The sequence below is a fragment of the Ahaetulla prasina genome, chromosome 6 (genome assembly GCF_028640845.1).
Source record: "Ahaetulla prasina isolate Xishuangbanna chromosome 6, ASM2864084v1, whole genome shotgun sequence".
Lineage (NCBI taxonomy): Eukaryota > Metazoa > Chordata > Lepidosauria > Squamata > Colubridae > Ahaetulla > Ahaetulla prasina.
The window spans coordinates 44,576,734-44,601,960 of NC_080544.1; the positions used below are offsets into that span (position 1 = coordinate 44,576,734).

At 38.5% G+C, this 25,227-nt stretch overlaps 1 protein-coding gene across 4 annotated transcripts in view; it reads right to left on the reverse strand.

Moving 5' to 3' along the window:
- Positions 1-2,091: 2,091 nt before the first annotated feature.
- Positions 2,092-25,227, reverse strand: part of LHPP (phospholysine phosphohistidine inorganic pyrophosphate phosphatase) — a 162,070-nt gene continuing 138,934 nt past the window's right edge. For 3 of the 4 annotated variants that reach the window (XM_058188595.1, XM_058188594.1, XM_058188597.1), the window contains one exon: positions 2,092-2,498. In XM_058188595.1, coding sequence (XP_058044578.1) covers positions 2,402-2,498 — 97 coding nt within the window. In that variant the 3' untranslated portion in view covers positions 2,092-2,401. The remainder of the gene's footprint in view (positions 2,499-25,227) is intronic. The other variant, XM_058188596.1, reaches the window with a different exon arrangement.

Below are 25,227 nucleotides of genomic sequence, written 5' to 3' on the forward strand. Positions count from 1 at the left end.
GTGCCGTCCGCCAAACAATGTCGGCTGGCGGCTCCCAGGGGTAGGGCCTTCTCTGTGGGAGCACCGACGCTCTGGAACGAACTCCCCCCTGGTCTACGTCAAGTGCCTGATCTTCGGACCTTCCGTCGTGAGCTAAAAACATACTTATTTACTCAAGCAGGACTGGCATAAATAGTTGATTTTAAATTGGGGTTTTAGAGATTTTAAATATTTGTAAATTTTTTAAATTATCGGCCATTTATTAATAGTTTCTTTTAATTTCTTTTAATTGTATATATTCTGTATTTTATTTCGGCTGTACACCGCCCTGAGTCCTTCGGGAGAAGGGCGGTATAAAAATCTAATAAAAGAAATAAATAAATAAATAAATAAAAAATAAATAAATAAATAAATATTTATGACGGTTTCAGTGTCCAGGGGTCATATGATCACCTTTTGTAACCTGATAACCAAAGTCATTGGGGAAGCCAGATTCACTTAACAACTGTGTTATTAACTTAACAATTGCAGTGATTCACTTAAGAAATGTGGCAAGAAAAATTTTAAAATGTGGCAAAATTTAACAAATTTCTCACTTGGCAACAAGAGACAGGGAGGGAGACAGAGAGAGAGAGAGAGAACGCTTCGGAGGGGCGGGTCCACCATTTCAATGCTCTTTCTGGCTGACACAAAATGCAGGATGAATGTTGCAGAGCCTCTGGTTGTTCATAAGGGCGAACAACTACCATGGTGCTGCAAAATTCATAGTTTTGGGACTTGTTCATAAACACTAGGGGGTGCTTACCACGTAACTTTGAACTTTCGCTAAGGGAACACTTGTAACCCGGGGATTACCTGTACACAAAACATCAAACTGATGAGCTCTTATTTAATTTGGGTTTCATGAGGAGATCACAATAACTAAAGGTCAAGTATTTTTTGAAACTATCCTGGGACAGTCCAGAATTCTGGAAAAAAAACAGCCACAAGTCATTTTTTTCAGTGCTGTTGTAACTTGGAATGGTCACTAAATGAACGGTTGTAAGTGGAGGACTACCTGTAAGAATTTTCAAGTTTCAACGAAGAAATGTAATATATAAACGTAATAATATAAAGAAGGCACCCACCGTATGTGGATCTTTCAATCCAGCTTTCAAACTAAAGTAACAGTTGTACGCCTACCAGTGATTCAAACGGTGTTTCAGAATCTTCTGCTGTTCCTCCTTTAATTTCAGAAGGCTGCATGCATCTTAAAACCATCTACATGTTCTACATTATGTTTATGTAATTCATTCATCTTCTTGTTAAAACAGATTAAAAGAAAGCAAAATTGCTTCAGGGACTGGGAATGTGGAAAGTTTTGTTTTAATGCTACAGGATGCCACCCTCAGGAACACTGGAAAACCAGCTTCTATTGAAAACTTGGAAGATCCGTCCTGCCCCAGAGGAAGGAGGAGGAAACATTTGGGCCAGCTGTAGTATGGATGCTGATCAACACTGACTGTTGTATAAACATCTGTCTATATTCCTTAGCATGATTCTTTCTTTCTTCCTACTGAATGGGTGGAGACAATAAAAATGAAAAATTATCCAAAGACATGATCTTACTTGTGTCTTTTGAGGTAATTCTGCACAAAACTCTTTAGGATCTGCAGTGATTGCTTTCTGTAGGGCAGGGGTGTCAAACTCAAGGCCCATGGGCCAGATCCGACCCGGGGAATGCTTAGATCTGGCCTGAGGGGCCGGCCTGGAAACAGCGAAGGACCAGCCTGTGGTGCCTCTGCCAGTGGAAATGGAGCTTGGGAGGGCTGCATGCAGCCCTCCTGAGCTCCGTTTTCACTGGCAGAGGGTTACAGGAGGCTGTCGCAACCAAAAACGGAGCTCAGGAGCCCCTTTTTGCTGGCAGAACGCTTGGGCCACCACAGGCGTCCCCGACACGAGTGACTTTGAGCTGGCCATGCCTACTCTGGCCACACACCCCCGACCACCTTAGGTCAAACACAACCTTGATGCGGCCCTCAATGAAATAGAGTTTGACACCCTTCCTGTAGGGTTATTTCTTGCAAGAAATAAGACAATAATAAAAAATGGCCAAGACAAAAAGCAGTTCTCATGGCACAGAGGTTTATTCAGTGATGCGTTATAGTAACCCCAAATCAGACAAACAAGATTCAAATGATTCTAGAGCAGAGTAACAGGGATGCACTGAACTTTGTTTTTACTTTTATTGTGGTTAATATATCACTTTAGCTGGATACAATGGCAAATTAAACTAGACTGTTGAAGGCATGTTTGAGGTACTGTAAGTTGCTTCCCAATTAGTCCATAAACAATGGAGGAAGGCTTGAACATTGCTAGAAATGTGGAGCTATGCCAAAGATCTTACATTAACATCTGCCTAGAGTGGACTCCTGCAGCATTTTTATTTATGCAAATTCTTGAGTATTACATCAACAGCTTCTGCCAGATTGTTCACATAAAGGTTTGCTTTGACTTCTGGATGCTGCTCATCACAAGGTCTGCAAAGGGGATAAAAGCACAAAACAGCAAGAGGATGAATTGGGGCAGGCAAACAATAGCAAGTTACACAATTTCATTCTCCGCAGAGTCTAATTTCTTAGTGCTACTTCACACTGTGCCTTCTGTCTCTTTTAGCCGTGAGTCAATGTTTAAACAAAGGTATAATAAACATGGTCCACAGCAAATTTTGTACTTTAACTCTTCCCCACTCCCGGCCCAGCATTGTGATGTGTTTGTTCATGCACTTGATTATTGTAGTGGTTGTTGTACGGACATGGTTTGAGCAGGATTAGGCAAATTCCAGCCCTGAATTCCCTCCCCCCCCCTTTTTTTTTTTTGCAATCCCTGGAACCACTTCCAAACACCACCCACATGTTGGCAGTGCAAGTCCTAAAAATCTGTAATGGGCTTTTCCTACCAGTCTGAGACAGTAAACCACAAACATTATTCAAAGAATCCCTGAAATTCTGTCAGAGTGTCCACAGTGTGACTGCTAGTTTAAGACAATCCAGGAGCAAAATACAATACACAGAGGTTTTGTCTTACAAACAGTGGTTTATCTGCAAGTTATCTACAGTATATATACATACACGTGCTAAGCAAAGCCAGACAATCAATCAATTAATCTTCAACTATAGCAGGAAGCAGACACGGATAGAAATACACAGAGAACTACAACGGAGATAGAACATGAGGAGAGAGATACACTAGGAGAGAGAGAGAGAGAGACGCCCTCTAATGGCCTCCCTTATATAGACAGCCTCTTAAAGTGATACCCTGCTGACTCATTTTCATTGCATCATCTCGGTTTACAGCCTTACAGCAGCTGGTCAGCTATTAAATCATCATTACCTTAACAAATTCCTATATATTATATTTTACATTTAAACTGTAAAACCCACAGTCTATAAAATCAGGCCATCATTTACTTTAATAGGAATTAAAAAGAAGATGCTACTCCTGCCCCCACTGTGTCATCAAACTGGTCACTGTCACCTTCCTTCTCCCTACCAAAACCAATAAACTATGGACCATATCTACCAATGGACTGTTCTGTCCTATACAAAGGACTATTTGGACAAAGGAAAAACACCCACTAAGTTGTTATTGATGTAATTTTATGTTAAAGAAGTTAATTTACCTACTTAACCAAAGCAAATTTAAGGTATTGAACAACATGTTCAAAATGTGATGAAGTTACAAAAACAAATACCTATCCACCTTAATACTTAGGAAATTAAAGGAGGACCTCACTTCTACTCACATTATAATTATTGAATGGGTCATGGTTAGCATGCAGAGAAACTTGCCTAATGCTCCCTTTAGTACTTACACTAAATCACTTTTTGTTATGCACTGCAAAACAGTGAACAATTTCACATATATTTATTTGTAACATCTTGGAATGAGAGCTAGTTCCATAGTTCCATATAACATGATTTATTAAATACATTACATTAAACATTCACATTGGCTACCATTTTATTCTAAATACTTCCTGATTCCTTTAACTCATGACCTATGAATACATAGTAGCATTTCTTCTAATGTGAATTCTAATGGCTTATGGATTCTGACTTTTTGGTACATTCTATATATTTTGGCAGATTTGACTCAGCAGCAGTCTTTAATGAGCTTCTTTTGGAATGATTCAAGGTGATATCTTAGGGTGATATTTTGGAATGAAGGCAGGGGTGAAATCTAAAAATGTTCCCTACCAGTTCTGTGGGCTTGGCTTAATTGGTGGGTGTGGTTTGGTGGTCAGGTGACTGAATGGGCATGGTCAATAATAATAAATAATAAAAATAATAAAGTATACAAAACTTGGGAGGCACCAGTCTGCCTTCTTTAAAAACAGACCCCGGTCTACCAATTGCTTTTTACTGAAAGGCCCTGGTCTACCTTCTTTAAAAACAGACCCCGGTCTACCAATTGCCTTTTACTGACAGGCCCCAGTCTACCAAGTGCTTTTTTTTTGGCAGTCTACTTTCTTTAAAAATAGAGGCACCGGTCTACTAGCTGCCTACACTGCTGATCAGCTGTAGTGCGGTCCTTTGAAGTGCCACGGCAGTCATTTAAGGCCGTTTGCAGCTATATCACCACCGAGGGTTTCAGGGACAGAGAAGAGGAACAGCGAGGCGTGGGCAGTGGGGGTGTGTGCAGGGATTTTTGCTACCGGTTCTCTGAACTACCTGCCCCCATCGCTACCGGATCGTGCAATCTGGTCCGAACTGGGACCATTTCACCCCTGAATGAAGGTGATATCTTGAGATATTTTAAGACTATCTTAAGAAATCATCTTGGTTCCGTGGGCTTCAAAGGCAGGAATCACAGTCAGTGCAGCTTCAGTCACTTGTTCTATTTTCATTCAACCAGTTTAAAACTCAAGGTTTTATTTACTTCTCAGCCGGTGAAGATAAAGCTACCAATGACTGATTTGCAGGATTCAACACATGCTTGTCAGAACAAATCATATATTTGATTTGGGGTGAGGCTTCCAGGGAGTTTTCCCTTTTGATAATGCTCTGAAGCTGTCTTTGTTCCTCAAGTGGATGAAAGTCCTCATTTATAATGTTTGGACTCACTGGTAGTCTACTGATCTAATTTGCCACACAGTCAGTGTATGAAATTACAACTTTCTTCTATTTATTCACAGAATTTAACTTTTGTGAAAAGCACCACCAATATGGAAGAATTAAAAAAAAAATAACCACCAGAAATCACTAGCATAATGAAATGTTTAAGTAGTGATATTGTCATTAGCAATATTTTAAAAAACTAAAAAATTAAAATGATTAAGTCATACTCAAGATAAGATTATGTATGTATGTATTTAGTTATATTTATATTGTCGCCTATTCTCACATGGCGACTCAAGTCAGCTTACAAGAATATAAAAACATCATATAAAAATGATAAAACTAATAAAAGAATCATAAATTATTCCCCCGGCCTGCCCCAGCGACAACACATCGTATGAGCCATTTAAGGGGCTCCCATCCTGCTCTGCATTCCCCAGGCCTGCTGGCAGAACCAGGTCTTCAGTGCCTTCTGAAGAGTGTCAGAGTGGGAGCCATTTTAATCTCTGGGAGAATGACGTTCCAGAGAGAGGAAACCATTACGGAGAAGGGCCTTCTCCTTGGTCTCACCAGGTGTATTTCCCTAGGGCAGAGGTCTGCAAACTTGGCTCTTTTAAGACTTGTGAACTTCAACTCCCAGAGTTCCTCAGCCAGCAAAGCAAAGCTGACTGAGGATCTCTGGGAGTTGAAGTCCACAAGTCTTAAAAGAGCCAAGTTTGCAGACCCCTGCCCTAGGGGATGGGACCCCCAACAATCTTTGCCTCCCTGCTCTGGTGGGTCAAGTAGATGTGACCAGCAAGAGATGGTCTCTCGGATAACCTGGTCCTAAGCCATGAAGGGCTTTAAAGGTGATGACCAGCACCTTGGATTTCACCCAGAAGCAAATGGGCAACCAATGAAGCTCCCGCAGGAGAGGTGATATATGTGCACACCTAGGTCTGCACAAAACCATGCAGGTTGCTGCATTTTGCACCAACTGGATCTTCTGGAGGCTCTTCAACGGCAGCTCCTTGATACTCTTTTTGATACTTTTGAATGGACAAAGAATACAGAGACTAATGGCAGCTACAGAAATAAGTGAAAAGTCTTTTAAAAAATGCTATTGGTGTTGCTTCCAAACTGGAGGGCAGTCCCTTTGTAGCTTTAATAACTGAAAAATTATTCTGAGAAATTATTACCTGTAATAACAGAAATGCTTTACCCTGCAGATAACCGATTTAAAGCTTAAAACCAGCATCTCAAATTAAGGCTGTGAAAATGCTTGTAACTAGTGCTAGATTTTCACTATAGAATTGATGCAGTTATACTATGTCCAGTTTGGCAAAACCACTCCTGTTCTTTGGGTAAATAGAAACATATAGTTGTAAAAGCTGGACTCTTCCTCTCTCCAGTCATTCACTGTGCCCAAGGCCACATGAGTAATAGAATATATCAGCTTGTTTATAGGCAGATCCATCTCTTTGATCTGCTGATTGTGGTACTGAAAACCATTTGGCTCTGATTCGACACTTTTCCTATTCTTTCTAATCCTGTTTCATTTTATGTTTTTAAATCTGTAATTTCTGCAAGAAGGGATTGTTTCACTTATGATATTTGTAAACTATAGTTTCAGATGAGGAATGGTATAAAATGCATCCTTTAATGCAGAAAATTAAAGCTTTTGGTGTATGCATTACATGCCCATCATTTTCTGAGTTTGTACACTGTAATTATAAACAGTGCTGTCTTTCTTTATTAAAGCAGTAACTTCAGAGTTAGGGCATTGTAGCAGATAATCATATCCTAATATCTTATAACCTTCAGTTTAGAAATTTTTATTATTGTTGATACATCAGACCATCTGGTAATCTGCTGTTTATTTTGCAGTTTCCTTTGTAGAGCTCAAAAATAAAGTCCAATGTTCAGAGGAATGTGTTTTCTTTCCTTTCACACATGAGTATTTAGTGAGATGCCAGAACCTATGAGCAAACACTTCTTATGCTAATGAATTTTGTTTTTTAATTGACAAGAAAGCTATTGCTGACACATGGAAAGTTTTATTTCACAGCAGGAGAAATTCAAGCCTTGACACTCATTTTGAAAATATTTCGTATTTTCCCAATAAAATTTTCAAATTGTATTTTTTTTTACAATTAATTTTGAGCATATGTAAGGTGCACACATTTTTCAATAGGGCAGCTTAGCTGAAGAGCAAATTTAATATAAGAATTGAAAAAATAATATTTCAATTTAATAAGCTGTTAAGGACGTTGGCTATTACCGTATTTGTCAGTCTATAAAATGCATCTGACCATAAGACACACTCCTGTTTTTGGCCTCTGCATGTCCTGTTTTCAGCCTCAGCGCATCCTGCTTTTGGCCTCCGCATGTCCCATTTTTGGCTTCTGTGTGTCCCATTTTCGGCCTCCACACGCCCCATTTTTGACCTCCACAAAAGTCCTGCACAGAGGCCAATAACGGGACACGCGGAGGCCAAAAACTTGAAATTGTGGAAACTACAATCCAACTCATGTGGATTGGAAGACGTTGCCCCTATCCTAAATTTAGAGGGATAAATCTAGATAGAGTATACTTATATTACACTTGTTTAAGTCAATCAGGTCAGTGGTGGGTTGCCCCCGGTTTGGACCGGTTCTATAGAACTGGTAGTAAAACTAGCGGGAGGTTCCGCCCATTGACCCAGATGTCATCATAGGTGATCTGCACATGCGCAGAAGCTTCTGCGTGTGCGCAATCTCATTGCGAACTAGTAGTAAAGATAAGTAGAACCCACCCTTGAATCAGATGCTATGTCCTGAAACAACTAGTACCTTGAATTGCACCCAGAAGCTAACTTTCATTAATTATTAATGAAAATTTTATCTTTTCTCTTGAGGCATCACTCGAGTTTCTTTGCATTCAGAATATAATAGGGAACAGTAGAAGATAGCAAATAAAGATCATCCTAAACATTTATTGCAAATTTGTCTTCCTCAACTCTTGCTTGTCATTAGCAGAAACTGCTTTTGGGGGGAAATTTCAAAAGTATTCCATTGTTTTAAAAATAATATATAATTTATTATTAATGATGTTACTTAAGCAGCATTTGTAACTTAAAAGACAAGATACTTGAAATTAATTAAAGAAGAATCAATAAAAGTATAAGCACATGCAATTGTATCTCTCTGAAGTATATTCCATCATATATTCCACTTTGGAGCCAAGATTTAAGCATACACTTCTCCCAATATCCTAATGTAAAATCACTCAATCAGTATTTTAAGCTGTGCTGATATTCCCCAATTCATTGTGTATATTGGACAAAAAAATCTAAATGAATATAAATATGCATACATCTACACTATATTGCCGAAAGATGTAAAGGAATATATTGCAACAAAACACACACAGTATTCACATACTGTGCTAAGCCCCCTACAGCTTTGGTCTAAGAGCTTTGTGAACTATGGCTTACTGTGATGTGGGAACTCAGACAATGACTTTGTTCACATCTCATGCTAAGCCATAAATCTTATGGCAACCATGCCCATTCAGACTAATTGATTCCATTTCCGAATAAGTCTGAATAACAAGTGATCAGTCCTTGATTATCTTAATCTAGCTTCATGTACAAATATAGGACTCAGGAGTTGCCTGCACAGAAGACACCATTATACAAAGCCATGGTTTGTTTTGTTTTTAAAGTTTAAATAGTTTTGTACTTTGACTTTCAGAGACATTAGCTGCAGCCACCCACCATTTTTCCATGGCTAGGGTTGTATTATTTCTTCAGGGCCAAGAACCAAGTTGTTTTAAATGGAAGATTTTTTTTCTCTAAATTTCAGCTTAATTTAAAGCATATAAATCAGGAAAGGGCCCAGTGATTTATTTCTTTTATTTGATAAAAATTATGTGCTCTCTTTTAACTTCTAAATACTATCAAAAGCAGAAGTGCAATGCACAGGATTTAAAAAGGTGACTAAATTCAGCTAATTAAATTATTCTCTGCAATTTAATAAGGAGAGAGTAACATTAGAGCTCATCATGTTAATGTTATCTATCATGGACAGACCAGATAACTGACCATAGATTATATTTTTCTTCACTGCACAGGAAAGGACTAAGCCATAATGGGAATAAGCAGACCCTGGCATAGAGGGAATAACACTAGAAAGAAGAAGACTGCACATAATCAGGAAAGTAAAATAATTATTTCCATAAATAAATAGGTAAATTGAATAATGTCAGGAAACACCAGTCTTGTGCTTGTATTTCCTGCTACTATTTTTTCCAACAAGTCTGCATGCTGATAAAGTAAAAGAGTTGGCCAAGGAGATTGACCATAGAAATCCAAAAGTTTAGATTTTGATACAGGAACCTCATGTTTTTTTCTCTTCTTCAATATTCTTGAAGCTTGAAGATCATAGATTGGCAGTGTAAAATACTGCATGTATAAACTGAGGATGCTGGGAAGATTTGGCAGGAAGCATTAGAGAGAGAATTAGAGAGAACTGACTTGTAACCTTGTTCCAAGTCCTTTGTTGTGGCTTACAATTGTTAGACGACTATTAACAATACAACTAAATAATTAACAATCTGGCTCCATCATATTCCTGATGAACAGAGAAGAAAGCTAACAAAGTGAAGATAAAGATCACTAGGGAAGAATTCCTGCTGAACTTTGGTGTGTAGAAAATGGAAGCATAGTATGATTTTTCAAAAGCTTGTCTGTTGCCCTGGAGCAAACCCAGTTTCCTACAGCAACTACAATTTATTTATTTGTTTGTTTGTTTGTTTGTTTGATTATTTATTTATTTATTTGTCACAACAGTATATATAATCATAAGCATGAAATAACTATACAAATTTGATACAATCAAAGAGAACACTAGGACAGGAACGGTAGGCACGCTGGTGCTCTTATGCACGCCCCTTACAGACCTCTTAGGAATGGGGTGAGGTCAATAATAGATAGAAGTCAGGTAGTGCATTCCAGGCATTAACAACTCTGTTACTGAAGTCATATTTTCTGCAATCAAGATTGGAGTGGTTCACTTTAAGTTTAAATCTATTGCGTGCTCGTGTATTGTTGCGATTGAAGCTGAAGTAGTCTTCAACAAGAAGGACATTGTAACAGATGATTCTATGAGTTAAACTCGGGTCGTGCCGAAGGCGGCGGAGTTCTAAGTTTTTTAAACCCAGGATTTCAAGTCTGGTGGCATAAGGTATTTTGTTGTGATCAGAGGAGTGGAGAACTTTTCTTGTAAAATATTTCTGGACACGCTCAATTGTATTAATGTCCGAAATAAGGTGTGGATTCCAGACAGGCGAGCTGTATTCAAGAATTGGTCTAGCAAATGTTTTGTATGCTTTGGTTAGTAGTGTAATCTTTCTGGAGAAGAAGCTAAGCAAGATTAAGTTTACAACTCTTAAAGCCTTTTTGGTGATGTAGTTGCAGTGGGCTTTGGTACTTAGATCATTTGATATGAAAACTCCAAGGTCTTTAACGGGGTGAGGGTCATCTACAAGGTAATGTCCACCGAGTTTGTATTTAGTGTTCTGATTCTTTTAACCAATGTGTAAGACAGAGCATTTGCTGGTTGAGATTTGGAGTTGCCATATTTTTGACCATTCCGACACAAAGTTAAGGTTTTTTTGAAGGGTGGTGTCAGGCCTGGAAACCATATTAAACTTTAGGTTTCCAGACGCTGCCACATTTTTATCCTGAGGGGAGGAGGGGGGGTTGAGGGGTATGGTAACATTCTTCAAAGGGTCAAGGTCGGATGGTGTTCACGTCTGCAGGAAGAGTGGCAAGAAGTTACTCGAATGAACTGGAAGAACGTGGGACCGTGTGATCATCAGAGGGGTCAGGGGGGTGGGATTATGGGGGTTTGTATAACTGGGGAAACGAATCCGGAACTTCAGTTTTGGGAATTGCACTCATCGTGTGCCAGTCTCCTCATGCTAGTAAAGGACTCTGAGAAAAAGAAAAAATGCCTCTGAGTTTCTTTTACGCAGAAGAGGTATTTCTGGAACCTTGACATTTTTTTATTATTATTTTTTTTATTTTTCTCAGAGTCCTTTACTAGCATGAGGTTATTTTTAGTCTATCCGGGACAAGGGTGGATTCAGTATCAATGGCAACCAGCTAGTTCAGCCCCTTCCTTTCCTGTGGGCCTCACGCCGATGGTTGTTTCATCTGCTGAAGCGTTTCAAGGACTTTCTTCTCAGCAGCCAGGGGGAATGCCGCCCCCCTTTGCAGCCCAACAGCCAGCTACAACAGCAGCAGCCCCACCCCCGCAAATCCCTCTACGGCAGCAAGTAGGCCAGCTAAACCCCCCTGCACCCCCCCCACCAACCCCTCCCCCTTTCAAACCAACCTTTGATGGGAATCCACACCACCTGGCTTACTTTCTCAGCAGAATTGAGGCTTACGCTGAACAATATAGACATCTATACCCATCAGAAAGAAGCCTAATCAACGCCATCTCAGATGGAATGAATGTGGGGCTAGCTTCAGAGTGGATAGCACAGCTATACAATGAACATGCACCAGAACTGAATAATGTTCACGAATTTATAACACTGCTTCGCAACCGGTTTCAAGATGATGACCTAATTGCAGAATGTGAAACCACCTTAAAAACAATGAAACAGGGCAACAAGCCGCTCAAACAATTTGTATGGGATTTCAGAAGAGTTGCTGGCAATCTTAGACATTGGCCAGAAGCCATTGTTCTTCATTACTTCAAAGACGCGATTGATCAAAACATCAGAAAAGCCTGCTCCACCAGAGGAATCCCAGAACAACTGAATGCCTGGTACAACGTATCCATTGCTCTGGACAGAGAATTCAACCCCCTCCAAAGCCAATCACCAACTACAGCTCCACAAAGACCACCTACAAGATCCTCCCCCTCCAGACCAACCACACCCTCCACCTTTCAACCTTCAACACATATTGATGGCAGTGTTAAATAGTTTAACATCAGCAGCAAAGAAAACACAATTACTTATAATATGGTCACAGAGGTCGTTAATGTATAATATGAAGAGTGTTGGTCCTAGAACGCTGCCTTGGAGAACACTGCTATTGACAGGAACAGGATTTGATAGGGCACTGCCTATTTTGACCACTTGTTGTCTGTTTGAGAGGAACACTGTTACCCAATTATGGAGGGGTCCGGAGATGCCGTAGGATTTTAGTTTTAGAAGAAGTTTGTTATGTACCTCTGAGTCAAAAGCTTTACAGAAGTCAATGTAAATTGCATCTATAGCTTTGCCCTGATCAAGATTTGTAGTCCGTATGTTTTTGCAGTGAAGAAGTTGTAAATTACAGGATAATTTTTTTCTGAAACCAAATTGTTTATTAGAGAGTAGGTTGTTTGTTTCTAGGTGGAGGGTGATGGATTGGTTGATGATTGATTCCGTTACTTTGCAGGTGACGTAGCATAAACAAATTGGTCTGTAATTTTCAACTAGGCTGGGGTCTCCTTTTTTGAAGACAGGGATGACCGTGGCTAGTGACCATAGTTTGGGAAGGGAGCTGGTCCTGAAAGATTTTTCAAAGATTATGCTTAGGGGTTTTGCTATAACAGTGGAAAGCTTTTTTAAGAAGTATGCACATAGACCATCAGGTCCAATAGATAGAGATGATTTCAGTCTGCGAAGGGCCTTTTCAACATTATCTTCTGTGTAATCTATTTGTGTTATGTCATTGTAATCATTGTTAATACGACTGGGGCATGTTGGGTATGAGCCATAGCTGTTAACAAAGACAGTTTTGTTTTTTTGCCAGAGGTTTTTTTTTTTGGATTGGAGCTTTTTTATTGATATGGGTAATTTGTTTTTCCTGATTTTTGTGATGGTTTTTGGTATGTATAGTTTAATGACTCTATTGACTTCAAGTAGGAAAACACTGTAGTGGTCTTCAGCAGTGATACAATTAGAGAATAGATTTTGCCAGTCAAGAGATGAGAGGTCTGTGTTTATAAGATCATAGTTGGCTTTTTTGAAATTGTAGTTTGGTATACCATTGTTATGGAGATTATTGTAAGGGCATATATTGATACAAAAGTCTATCATACTGTGGTCACTGTTGGAAAAGGGTTCTTTTATTTGTAGTCCATAAATTGAGTTTGTGTGTTGCAGAAGATGAGGTCAAGACAGTTGTTGAGTCTTGTATTGTTAGTTACTAGTTGATCAAGACCTAGATTTGTAACAGCATTGTACAAGGTGGTATGGATGGGTTCAGTTGTACATTCGTTTGTTATCCAGTTAATAAGAGGTAGGTCACCAGGAAGATGAGAGGATAAGGGCAAGAGGCAGCCCTTATTTTTAATATTAATTATTAATAATTATTAATATAATTATTATAATATAATTATTATTAATATAATTTATTATTATTATTATTTTATTTACACAAAATGACAGTATACACAGCAAATGAGATAACTATGCTGGATTTCGTATCACATATCACTAGTCAAACATTTCCCAAGCGTTTAGGACTGTGTGATGTATCGGCGAATTATGGAGCACATCCCAGTAAGATGGCCTTCTGCAGCTGACCAATGGTGATCTTGTCAGCATCAATTGCTTTTAAGTGCTTGCCTAGGTCTTTAGGCACAGCTCCCAGTGTGCCGAGTACCACTGGAACCACCTGCACTGGTTTATGCCAGAGTCTCTGCAATTCGATTCTCAAATCTTGATATCTGGTGACTTTTTCAAGTTGTTCCTCATCGATTCTGCTGTCACCAGGTATAGCAATGTCGACTATCCACTTTTTTCTTTTTCACAATCGTGATATCTGGGGTATTGTGTTCCAAAACTTTATCAGTCTGTATTCGGAAATCTCACAGTAGTTTTGCATGCCCATTTTCAATCACTTTTTCAGGCTTATGATCCCACCAATTCTTTGCTACAGGCAGATGGTAGTTGTGACACAAGTTCCAGTGGACCATCTGAGCAACTGTGTTGTGACGTTGTTTGTAGTCAGTCTGAGCTATTGTCTTACAACAGCTCAGTATGTGATCAATGGTTTCATCTGCTTCTTTGCAGAGTCTCCATTTGGGATCATCAGCAGATTTTTCTATTCTGGCTTTGATTACATTTGTTCTTATGGCTTGTTCTTGGGCCGCAAGAATTAGGCCTTCTGTTTCTTTCTTCAATGTTCTGTTAGTCAGCTATAACCAGGTCTTTTCCTTATCTACTTTTCCTTGGATTTTTTCAAGGAACTGCCCATGCAATGCTTTGTTATTCCAGCTGTCAGCTCGAGCTTGCATCACTGTTTTTCTATATTGATACTTGGTTTGCCGTACTTTTAGCAACTTCTTCTTGTTGACCTCCATCAAAGCTGGTTCAACACTGTCTTTCACATAATCTGCCAGAGCATGTTTCTCTTCTTCAACTATCTGCTTCACTTGCAAAAGTCCTCTGCCGCCTACCTTTCTGGGCAAATATAGCCTGTCAACGTCATTACATGGGTGCAGCACATAGTGTATGGTCATCAGTTTTCTTGTTTTCCTATCCAGGCTGTCCAGCTCTGCCTGTCTCCAGTTTACAATTCCAGCAGTATATCTGATAATGGGTATGGCCCAGCTGTTTATAGCCTTGATGGTGTTACCGCCATTCAGTTTACTTTTTAGAAGTTTCCTGACCCTTTGTGTGTATTCTTTGCTGACCACATTTTTCACTTGCCCATGCTTGATATTGTCCAGCTGCAGTATGCCCAGGTATTTGTAGGCTTCAGGTTGGTTGCACTTGATGGTTTATCCATTGGGCATTTCAATTCCATCACTTTCTACGATCTTCCCTTTCTTCAGTGCAACTGTGGCGCATTTGTCCAGGTCGAACTCCATGCTGATGTCAGTGCTGAAAACTCAAACTGTATTGGTCAGTGACTGGATTTCAATTTCTGATTTTCTGTATAGCTTCAGGTCATCCATGTACAGCAGGTGAGAGATTTTCTGTGAATTTTTAGCAATTTGATAACCCAGGTTAGTTTTCTGTAAAATTGTTGACAGGGGGATCATAGCAATGATGAAAAGCAGAGGTGACAATGATGTTGACCAGTCCGTAGTTTTCACTTCCAATAAACAGTTCTGTTTTCCAATGCTTCATCATATTTGCAATGAAATTACCGATGCACTTGCATATTCTGATAACGTCCAGGCACTGTGTGGTAGTGAATCAAATGCTTTCTTGTAGTCAATCCAAGTTGTATGCAGATTTATTTTTTGGCTTTTGCAGTTTTCTAGAATCATTTTGTCAATCAGGAGCTGATCTTTTGTTCCTCTGCTTCCTTGTTTGTTTCCTTTCTGCTCTACTGGCAAGATGTTATTTGCTTCTAGGTAGTCCTGGATCCTATCAGCTATGATGCCGGTCAACAGCTTTAATATGGCTGGCAGACACGTTATTGGCCTGTAATTTGCAGGTGTTGCCCCTTTTGCTGGATTCTTCTGTATCAAATAAGTTTTCCCAGCTGTTAACTATTCATTGATGTTTCCTGTCTGCAGCATGTCATTGAATTGTTCAGCCATTTTTCTGTGTAGGCTGGTCAGGTATTTGATCCAAAAGCCATGCAACTGATCTTTGCCAGGCGATGTCCAGTTCTTGATTTTCTTCACTCTCTTGCTTATCATTTCAGTAGTTATTTTCAGTTGGTCCATTGTTGTTGTTGTTGTTGTTGTTGTTGTTGTTGTTGTTATTATTATTATTATCAGTTATTCCAAAGCAATCCCATGTGCTACAGAATAAATACATACAATTTCATAGTGCAAAAGCCAACTTATCAAGTTCTTCTTTTCCTGTATCATCTTAGCATTGTTACTAAAGATGTAGGTCTTTATGCACGGTCACTCATGCCCTCTTACCTCCTGCCTGGACTACTGCAATGCTCTCTACATGGGGCTCCCCATGAAGAGCACCAGGAGGCTTCAACTGGTCCAGAATGCGGCTGTGCGGGGGATAGAGGGAGCGTCCCATAGCTCCCATATAACACCTCTCCTGCGCAAGCTGCACTGGTTACCGGTGGTCTTCCGAGTGCAATTCAAGGTGTTGGTTATCACCTTTAAAGCGCTCCATGGCTTGGGACCGGGATATTTACGGGACTGCCTACTGCCATAAGCAGCCTCCCATCGACCTGTGTGCTCTCACAGGGAGGGCCTCCTCAGGGTGCCGTCAGCCAAACAATGTCGGCTGGCGGCCCCCAGGGGAAGGGCCTTCTCGGTGGGGGCTTCTGCCCTGTGGAATGAGCTACCTTTGGGGCTAAACTAACTCCCTGACCTCCGGACCTTTAAGCGCGAGCTCAAGACTTTCTTATTTCATCGAGCAGGGCTGGCCTAATTGCAATTTTTTGCAATTTTAACATGGGTAGTTTTATAAATGTTTATTAATATTATCTCATTTTGGAGTTTTAAATTTTGGCCTATTTGAATTAGATTTTTAAAACTGTTTTTAATGTATGTGATGTGTTTATTTTACCTTGGCTGTAAACCGCCCTGAGTCTTCGGAGAAGGGCGGTATAGAAATATGAAAAATAAATAAAATAAATAAAATAAATAAATTGCCTCCATATTTAGTGGGAAAATCCCATTAGGATAAGAACGTATACTGAATAGAAATGAATAAAAATAATGGGAAGCCTTCTGTTTTATTATAGTATTCAGATTTCTAGTTTTTTTGATGCTTTTCCTCTGCCGCCCAAGAGCAAATTTCAGTGATTTAATTAAAATAAAGTTTCTCAGCCTTGGCGTGAATTTAGCTCCCAGAATTTCTTAGTCAGCATTGAGCTGGGGAATTCTGGGAGCTGAAGTGCACAGATCTCAAAGTTGCCAAGGTTGAGAATCACTGTTGTAGAGTAAGCTAAAATCTAGTATTAGAATGCTGGAGTTTTGTTAGTGAGATTAAATCACTGCAGATATTGCATTGATTTACATGTATTCCACAACACACTTCTAGACAAATATGTACAGTTAAGAAAGAGAAATGATAAACAAAACAAAACAAAAAAATACAGTGGAAGGAAAAATAAGACTGAAAGAACTCACACTGTGCAAATGATCACCAGCTGTGCAACTGATTGAAAACTGGGAATATTTTACAATCTACTTTCTCAACCACTTCTGGCCCAAACGTGAGTGCAGTCTGCTTTCTGGCAGGCAAGAATTATTGATGAAAATAAGATTCTAGTTCCAGTATAAACAAGTTTCACATTAAGCAGTTCTTCCAACTCTAATCTGCTTCTTATGTGCATTAGGCATCTTAATTGTATCAACGTCTGTCAAACATTACAATAGCTGTTCTTGATGCATCTCTGCTTTCTAAACACCTCTGGCTCTCAAGATGAAATAAGAAGGCAGCAAATAGACAATGCACTAGCTAATCTACTGTTGAACATGTAATCTAGAAACCCTTGTTTACTGATTTTAATTGTATGTTGTACTAGTTGCTAAATGCTTCCAGTCTCTTCTCAGGATATCAGGGATCGGACTCAAAGCCCTGAATAGGAAGGAGCTTTGGAGAACATGACAGTTAAGAGCACACTGCTTCTGCTGTTGGTATTTATATTTTTATTTATTTATGTATCAAATCTGTTTGCTGCCCATCTTTTCATGGTTTATATCCCATCATCATTTTCTGGAAATGTAAGAGAGAAGGATTCTAGACAGTCATAGCCTAATTATGGAATATCATATCTCTCTCCCTCCCCTTCTCTGTCTCCCTCCCTCCTTCTCTCTTTCTCTCTTTCTCTCCACACACACACACACACACACACACACACAGAGTATAAAAACATATGAACATGTATATTTAGTGGCCATGTGAAGGTAAAGGTTCTCCTCGCACATACGTGCTAGTCGTTGCTGACTCTAGGGGGCGATGCTCATCTCCGTTTCAAAGCCGAAGAGCCAGCGCTGTCCGAAGAAGTCTCCGTGGTCATGTGGCCGGCATGACGCACGGAACGCTGTTACCTTCCCACCAAAGGTGGTCCCTATTTTTTCTACTTGCATTTTTACGTGCTTTCGAAACTGCTTGGTTGGCAGAAGCTGGGACAAGTAACGGGAGCTCACCCCATTACATGGCAGCACTAGGGATTCGAACTGCTGAGCTGCCGACCTTTCGATCAACAAGCTCAACGTCCTAGCCCCTGAGCCACCGCGTCCCTTCATGTGAAGGTAAGTATCAACAAAGCAGGACAACAATTGATGATATTCTCCTGCAAATATATTGTTTCAAACAGCTTTGCTGAGAAAAACATACGCATCTCATATTCTGAAAAAGCAAATAATAACCATAATAATCATACTAATAATCATACTATAACCTGGCAAGTTTCTAGAAGAATTATCAATGGCATGTTTTTGCAGGAACACTTTATCAAATAATTTTAGCTAAAGATAAAATAACCATTCTTTTTCTATAACCAGCATTTTCAGAGAATTGATTTTGGAAAAATTAGCATATATTATACCAGGGTTTACATGCGGCTTCAATCATAGCAGTCTAAGAAGCAAATTATCAGTTTTGCCTCTTCTTTGAAGTAATATACTACCTAATACCCATAATTTTCACTATCAATGCTATAAAATTTACTTTTATATAAATAACTATACAGAATTTAATCTAACTATTAAATTAAGATTTTCTTTAGAAATATGTATTTGCTATGCATTTATAAATTACTTCAAAGAAACTCTCTATAGTTTACAGAAGCAACAGCTACAATCAATGTATAACAACAAAATACAGTGATATACAGTAAGAGCAAAACAATATATAATTACAGTTAAATAGTAATTTTAATAGTAATAAGATCTTCCAAAAAAGCTTCCAAAAAAAAAAGGATCTGTTTAGCTGATGCTTTCAACTATTCAGCTTCAAAGAATTTCAGTTAAATACATCCCCAAGGACAGTAAATATATATTCGCACCAAAGAGGGAATAAATCTCCTAAAACTATTCAATGTCTCTCACAGATGAAATAAAGTTTATTTTTATTATTTTGAAGACTAAATCTCAACATCCATAAGATAAAACATGCCACAAGCATTTATTTTAAGTCCAAACAACATCAAATTTTACAAAATGTAAGGGTAAATAGGAGGAAAAATCATTATTCTATAATGCCCAAGGAAGATTCACACAAACCTTTTTGCCTTATGGAACAAATTCCCCCATTCCAGGAGGTGAATAGCTATCAGCCCTGTAATTACTTTCATTAATGCTCAGACTTACATTGTGATCACAATTAACCTGGTGAGCTATGGTTTTTTAACATGTGGTAATTTGCAAATGTCATCTAATCACATCCTCAATCAAACCAATCACCACATCCCCATGAAGGTCAAATCTCACAACCACACAAAACTGATCTACAGAACTATGTGTCTCTTGGTGAGATGCATACATATAGAACATATTTTTCTTTATAAATATCCTCCCCAACCAGTGATGGCGATGTGAAAAACAGAAGCGCAACAAATATTGTCCCAGCTTCCCATTCCATAAAACTGTTAATTATAAGGATGGAATTCTTAAACGATGTTCATTTTCTTTGTGACTATGAATCAATAGTCCTCTCTATATGGTTTAAAAGGGATTTTTTAAAAAATCACTGGCCTTTCCTTTCCCAGAGCAATTTGTACTGCTCAAGACATCTCCACAGAAACATCTGTTAATCATTTCAGCCTAGTAACTCGCTAGGACTTTGAATAGAGGTCTTTCTCACTGCTAATTAAATATGACAGGGATTAAATCTGGATCAAATGTATGCAAAGCATGTGTTCCAACACCATCCTTTTAGTCTTTATTTTAATTGGAACGTTCCCCTGCAAAGTTATTAGTTTCATCATATTTCCCCTTCCTTTTAAAACAACAATTATGGGAAGAATATGCATGGTAGTAAAAGAAAGATAACCTTCCTTCATGCTATTTCCTATGACAACTAGTTATAGATTCAATTCATCACTTTTCACTCAGTTACTCATTTTCCTGATCGCAAGTTCAATGCCAAGTTTCCAAATTCTGTCACAAGAAGTTGCATTTTGTGCACATTACTCCTAAAATGGTTCATTTAGTGCACAGTTCTTATCATGCCCTTAATACTTGTTTCTGCTTTGCCCCCCGCCCCAGTATGCATATTTTGTGCAAAATCCAAAAACAAATACAGAAAAGTGTTGTCACATTTCAAAACTTTGTAAATGTATTTGATTCATGTGCATTTGATGTGTGCTTTGTAGAAATAATATATAAAGGCACAATTTTTGTTATTACATAATTAAAAGGAAACAAGGAACTCTTTAACACCATGCTGTACATGGAGCGCTGAAGGTTGTCTACCAATATATTCATATTATATATTGCTCAAGGCCTGGTCACCCTTGACTGTGGGAAAAGCTGCTTGGTCTGCTTATCTGGGCTGAGAGACGCTCTTGCCAGCTGCTCTGGGCAATGCTCAGAAAGTATACTTCAATATCAAACAACTCCTTGGCTGGAACGAATGAAAAAGCTACAATACCCTCTAGTGGTTTTCTCTAATCCTGGGGATGATATCTGAAACTTGCTACTTCACTTTTAAGGAACAAGCATCCACCCTTTTGGTGGTAATTCTTATCTACTCTTTTCCTTCTTTTGGTTCACCTGCTAACTTTTAAAATCTTTCCGGGCTAATAAGTCACTTATTTGGGAAATATATTGATGCTAAATTATCATATTAAAGGAATGATAGGACTGTAGGATTATAGGAGACAGACAGACAGACAGACAGACAGACAGACAGACAGACAGACAGATAGATAGATAGATAAGACATACATACATATATAAATAAAATTATACAAACCCTCTAATATATACTACTAGTAGTAATATATCTAATAATATACATACACTAAGAAAAACTATATTTTGGGAGTAGCACAGCTGTTTTCAATAAATTGGGGCCTCTTTCTCCTCCCCTCACCTGAAACAGTAACTATTCCCATTTGATCCCCTTGTACCAATTTAGTGAGAAAACTGTGAAGAGCTTTAATTCAATGATTAAAATCTGGGTTAATATTCCTCTAATTTGGTTTTATTAATTGTGAGCTACATTGTTGATTTCTTTTCATCTCTCCCCCAAGTGGCCTATTCTGTATCATGGTAATTAGATATTATCATGAAAAGTAATATTTCATGGAAAAAACAGGCTTCCAAATATAAAAAGGAAACCCAAAATTAAGATACAGAATTATATAGGGTGCATTTATTAATTCACTGTATTTGAAATGTTAATTTTTTGGTCTCTCTCAAGCTGCCTGGAAAACTGGAACCCAATATTTTAGCTTTTAACAACCTTGAGCAATGCAGATTACAAGTCCGTATATTAAATATGCTAATAATCATTTAGGAAGGCAATCCTTACATATCAGGCAACAAGAAGACTCAATGCACAAGCTTACCAAAAGGTCATTTAATCTGTCAAGTAAATTTTTGTTTATTTACTTATATCCCATCTTTATTATTTTTACAAATAACTCAAAGCGGGAAACATACCTAACACGCCTTCCACCTCTTATTTTCTCTGCAACAACAACCCTGTGAGGTAGGCTGGACAGAGAGAGAATAACTGGCCCAAAGTCATCCATCCAGCTTTCATGACTAAGGCAGTACTAGAAGTCATGGTCTCTTAGTTTCTAGCCTAGTGTTTTAACCACTAGACCAGTGGTTCCCAACCCTTTTTTTGGCCATGTCCCACCTAAGCATCTCTAAAATTCTGATGCCTCCCCCACCCCCATGACATATAATTCTTACTATTCAAAAAGTTCTCCTACTCATGCGGAGAAAGCCTAAAAGGCCATTAACTTGGTTCAAACAAGTTTCCAAAGAACATGGCATCCATGAAAGAGAAAAATAAAAGAACGAAAGACTGTAGAAGTACTGAGGAACTTAAAAAAATAATAGTATCATGGGATATGAAAAAACAGCAAATAAAGTTTCAAAACATAAAATAGAGAACTGAAATGTATAAATATAAAATAATTTTAATGAAAGCTTTTTCTGTAATACTTTGATCATATTAATTACTTTAATTAATTGTACTATTCATCTTATCCATAGGGTTTGTGACTAAAGGAAATAAATGTGAGAAAAACTTATGAAATAATGCAAATTATTAAAAGAAAAAACTATTAAAAGAAGATGGCCGCAGAATGAGGGAAACCTAAAAAAATTGTTAGTTTAATTTATGAATAATAAGACAATCATGAACGAAAGGGGGGTTGTAACCTATGACACCCCCACCTACTCACCCAACTCAGTTTGAACCTGCAGGTTAGTGGGGAAATGCTTTGGTAGTTCAGTAGGTGGAGGTGAATCACGCAAGCATGGCAAGGTCTACGCATGCGTGGCCCAGCCCCAGATTGCTCTGAGAGGAAAAGTCTTTGAGAAAAGTCTCTGAGAGAAAAAGAGTAAGACATGGCCTGGGAAAACACAGACTAAAAATAACTGTAAATCTAACCATTTCTTATTTAAACTTGGGTCCTGGTTCTGTATCCTCATTGCTGGGCTTCCCCCAGCATCCACTCTGTCTCCCCACAGAGCAGCTCTCCCTGCAACCACCCAGCAGCAAAGCCCACAGGAAACAGAGAGAGAGAGAGAGAGAGAGAGAGAGAGAGAGAGAGAGAGAGAGAGAGAGAGAGAGAGAGAGAGAGACTGCCAGTCCCGTGATCCTTAGTGCGAACACATCTGATTGGCTGACAGTTGCTCCCTCCTCCCCCCAGCTGGGATATCCTTTTCAGACCAAGCCCTAGGAAATGCACTTTAACAAAGACAGCAATAGGTAAATGAAGCACAGCTGTTTCATCACAAATAAATAAGAATAATTAGCAAGCTTTCAGTTAATAGCTCATTTTAGAATTGCCCCCATTAAAAATAAAATTGCCCTCCTGAGGGGCGTGGGGCCCACGTTGGGAACCACTGCACTAGACCAAACAATTTCTATTTGGCTTTTAGATACAGACTTTCGCTTTTACAATATAAAAGGACAGTTTATCTGAAGCAATATTAATGAAAACCTATGCCTATTATGTGGATTAGATAGCAGCCTCAGAAAATAACGTCTTTTAAATAGGTAGGTTTTCTTTAGAAATGCATCGATTGGTAATAACACTTCTATAAACAAAGCATTACTTCCATGCTTCCTATATAATAATTTGCTGGTAACACAAGAACTGTAATGGTCATCGAGGAGGGTAGGTTCAATCTGGCCACCAAGACTGAAAACAAACATTGACGTCTCCCTCCACTGATGCGAAAGGGTCAACCTAGCACAAACAGGAAAGGAAAAACCTGTGTCTTTTGTGCACGGATAATAGGGATAGAGTATGTACTGTATATCCATTCCCTTGTAGGAAAACCATACAAACCCAGGCATTTATGTAGAGTTAATTACACCACAACTTCAAAGAAACAGAAACAAGTTGGCTTATCATGCAATCTATCTCTCGTTATTACTTTATGACCTTTCAGTAAAATATAAGATGTAAAAATGAAATCTGATTCTATTTCTGTGGTTGAGAAATGACACAGCTCTGGCAAGCTAATTATAGAACTTCACTGACACAGAAAATCCTTCTTGCTCAAGGGGTGAGAAGGATAAGTCAGTAAAACATCTTTCCACATTTATCTGACTCCCTGTTTGATGTTTCCAATACCATTTTCCACTGTTTTTCTAAATTACAAAGATTAAATTTAACATACTCAAGCATGTGTTGAACATCTGCTTCAGGAAACCCAGTTCTACATACTTCTAATGTTTTAACATTGCTTGGTCAGGTATGATAAAAAGAAAAATATAATACTGGAATATAGTTCAATATATTCTAATATATAGTTCAATCAAAATAAGGCCAAAAAATATCTAAGGCCCTAAATAAGGCAGGTATCTGTCCATCCATCCATCTACCTAACTACTTAACTAAACTACCTAACTATCCAAAATCACAAAATTTTAAATACAGCACACTAATACATACACACATAACAAGATATACATATATAAGAGAAAGAAGAAACAACTATAAAATTAGCAATTCATTGGAGGCACCAAACAATTTCTACAAGCTAAGGCTATAAAGATTTTGTGACTGTATTCAAAACACCCAGTATTTATCATTTAATAAGAATAACCTCATAATGAGTGGTGTCTATCAGGTTCAAGAGGTGCATTACTTCTGATCACCAATGAGAATACAAGGTCACCAGGAGACCGGAAGCATCACGGCGAGACCAGCTGGAAAAATAGCCGGCTCCGATGAGCTCCACAAAAATCCAGCCACACAAACCATTGTCGAGGGGTCTTCAGACCAGAACAGTCCTGTAGGGACAGTGAAGAAGGAGAAGCATCTTGGAAGACCAAGAAGAACAGGAAAGTTCCTAGAAAGGTCGGAGGCAGCAGGTGGGAGTGGTGGCCATTGTAAAATGACTGCTCTGAAGCTGGGGCAACCGGACTAAGTTTTTATGCAGGAGCAGTGTTTGAACGGAGTGCTGGTACCTGGTGAGTGATTGGCAAACTCACAGGTAAAGAAAATTTAAACTTGGGACATTAAAAGGTGCCCTGGAGCTGAAATGAGAGGCTAATTGGCATTTGGGAAATTCTATGGAGGGAAAAGAACAGAGAAGGCTAAAATACTAAAGCCCAAGAAAGTTTTTTGTATTTATAATTGGATTTGGAGAAACTAAAAATAATAAAAGAAAGGAACCCAAGAAAAGTATTTTTATGTGGATTTAAAATATTTTTGACAGCTTTGACATTTAGTTGGTTTGAAAATATTGTGGATTTGAGAGAGATATCTGCTGGCGGAAAGAGAGTACTGCAATATTTGTTGGAAGATAGAAGAGAAAGTATAGCTGTGACCTTGACTACTAAAAGATAATTTGAAAACTGTGGGAACTTTTAAGGAGTATTTGGTTTTCTACATTGCTTGGTTTCGATTCTCAACGGCTGAGGAGTATAACAAAGCTTTAACTTGGAGTGGACTGGATAAATACTTGGATTGGACATTATTTGAAAATAAAATGAGAGCATATGGATTTTAAATTTTAATTAAATGTGACATAATTCAAAAAGGTTAACAATTTCTTAAATTGGCAATATGGAGTCTTGGATGTGTGAGGAATTAATTGAA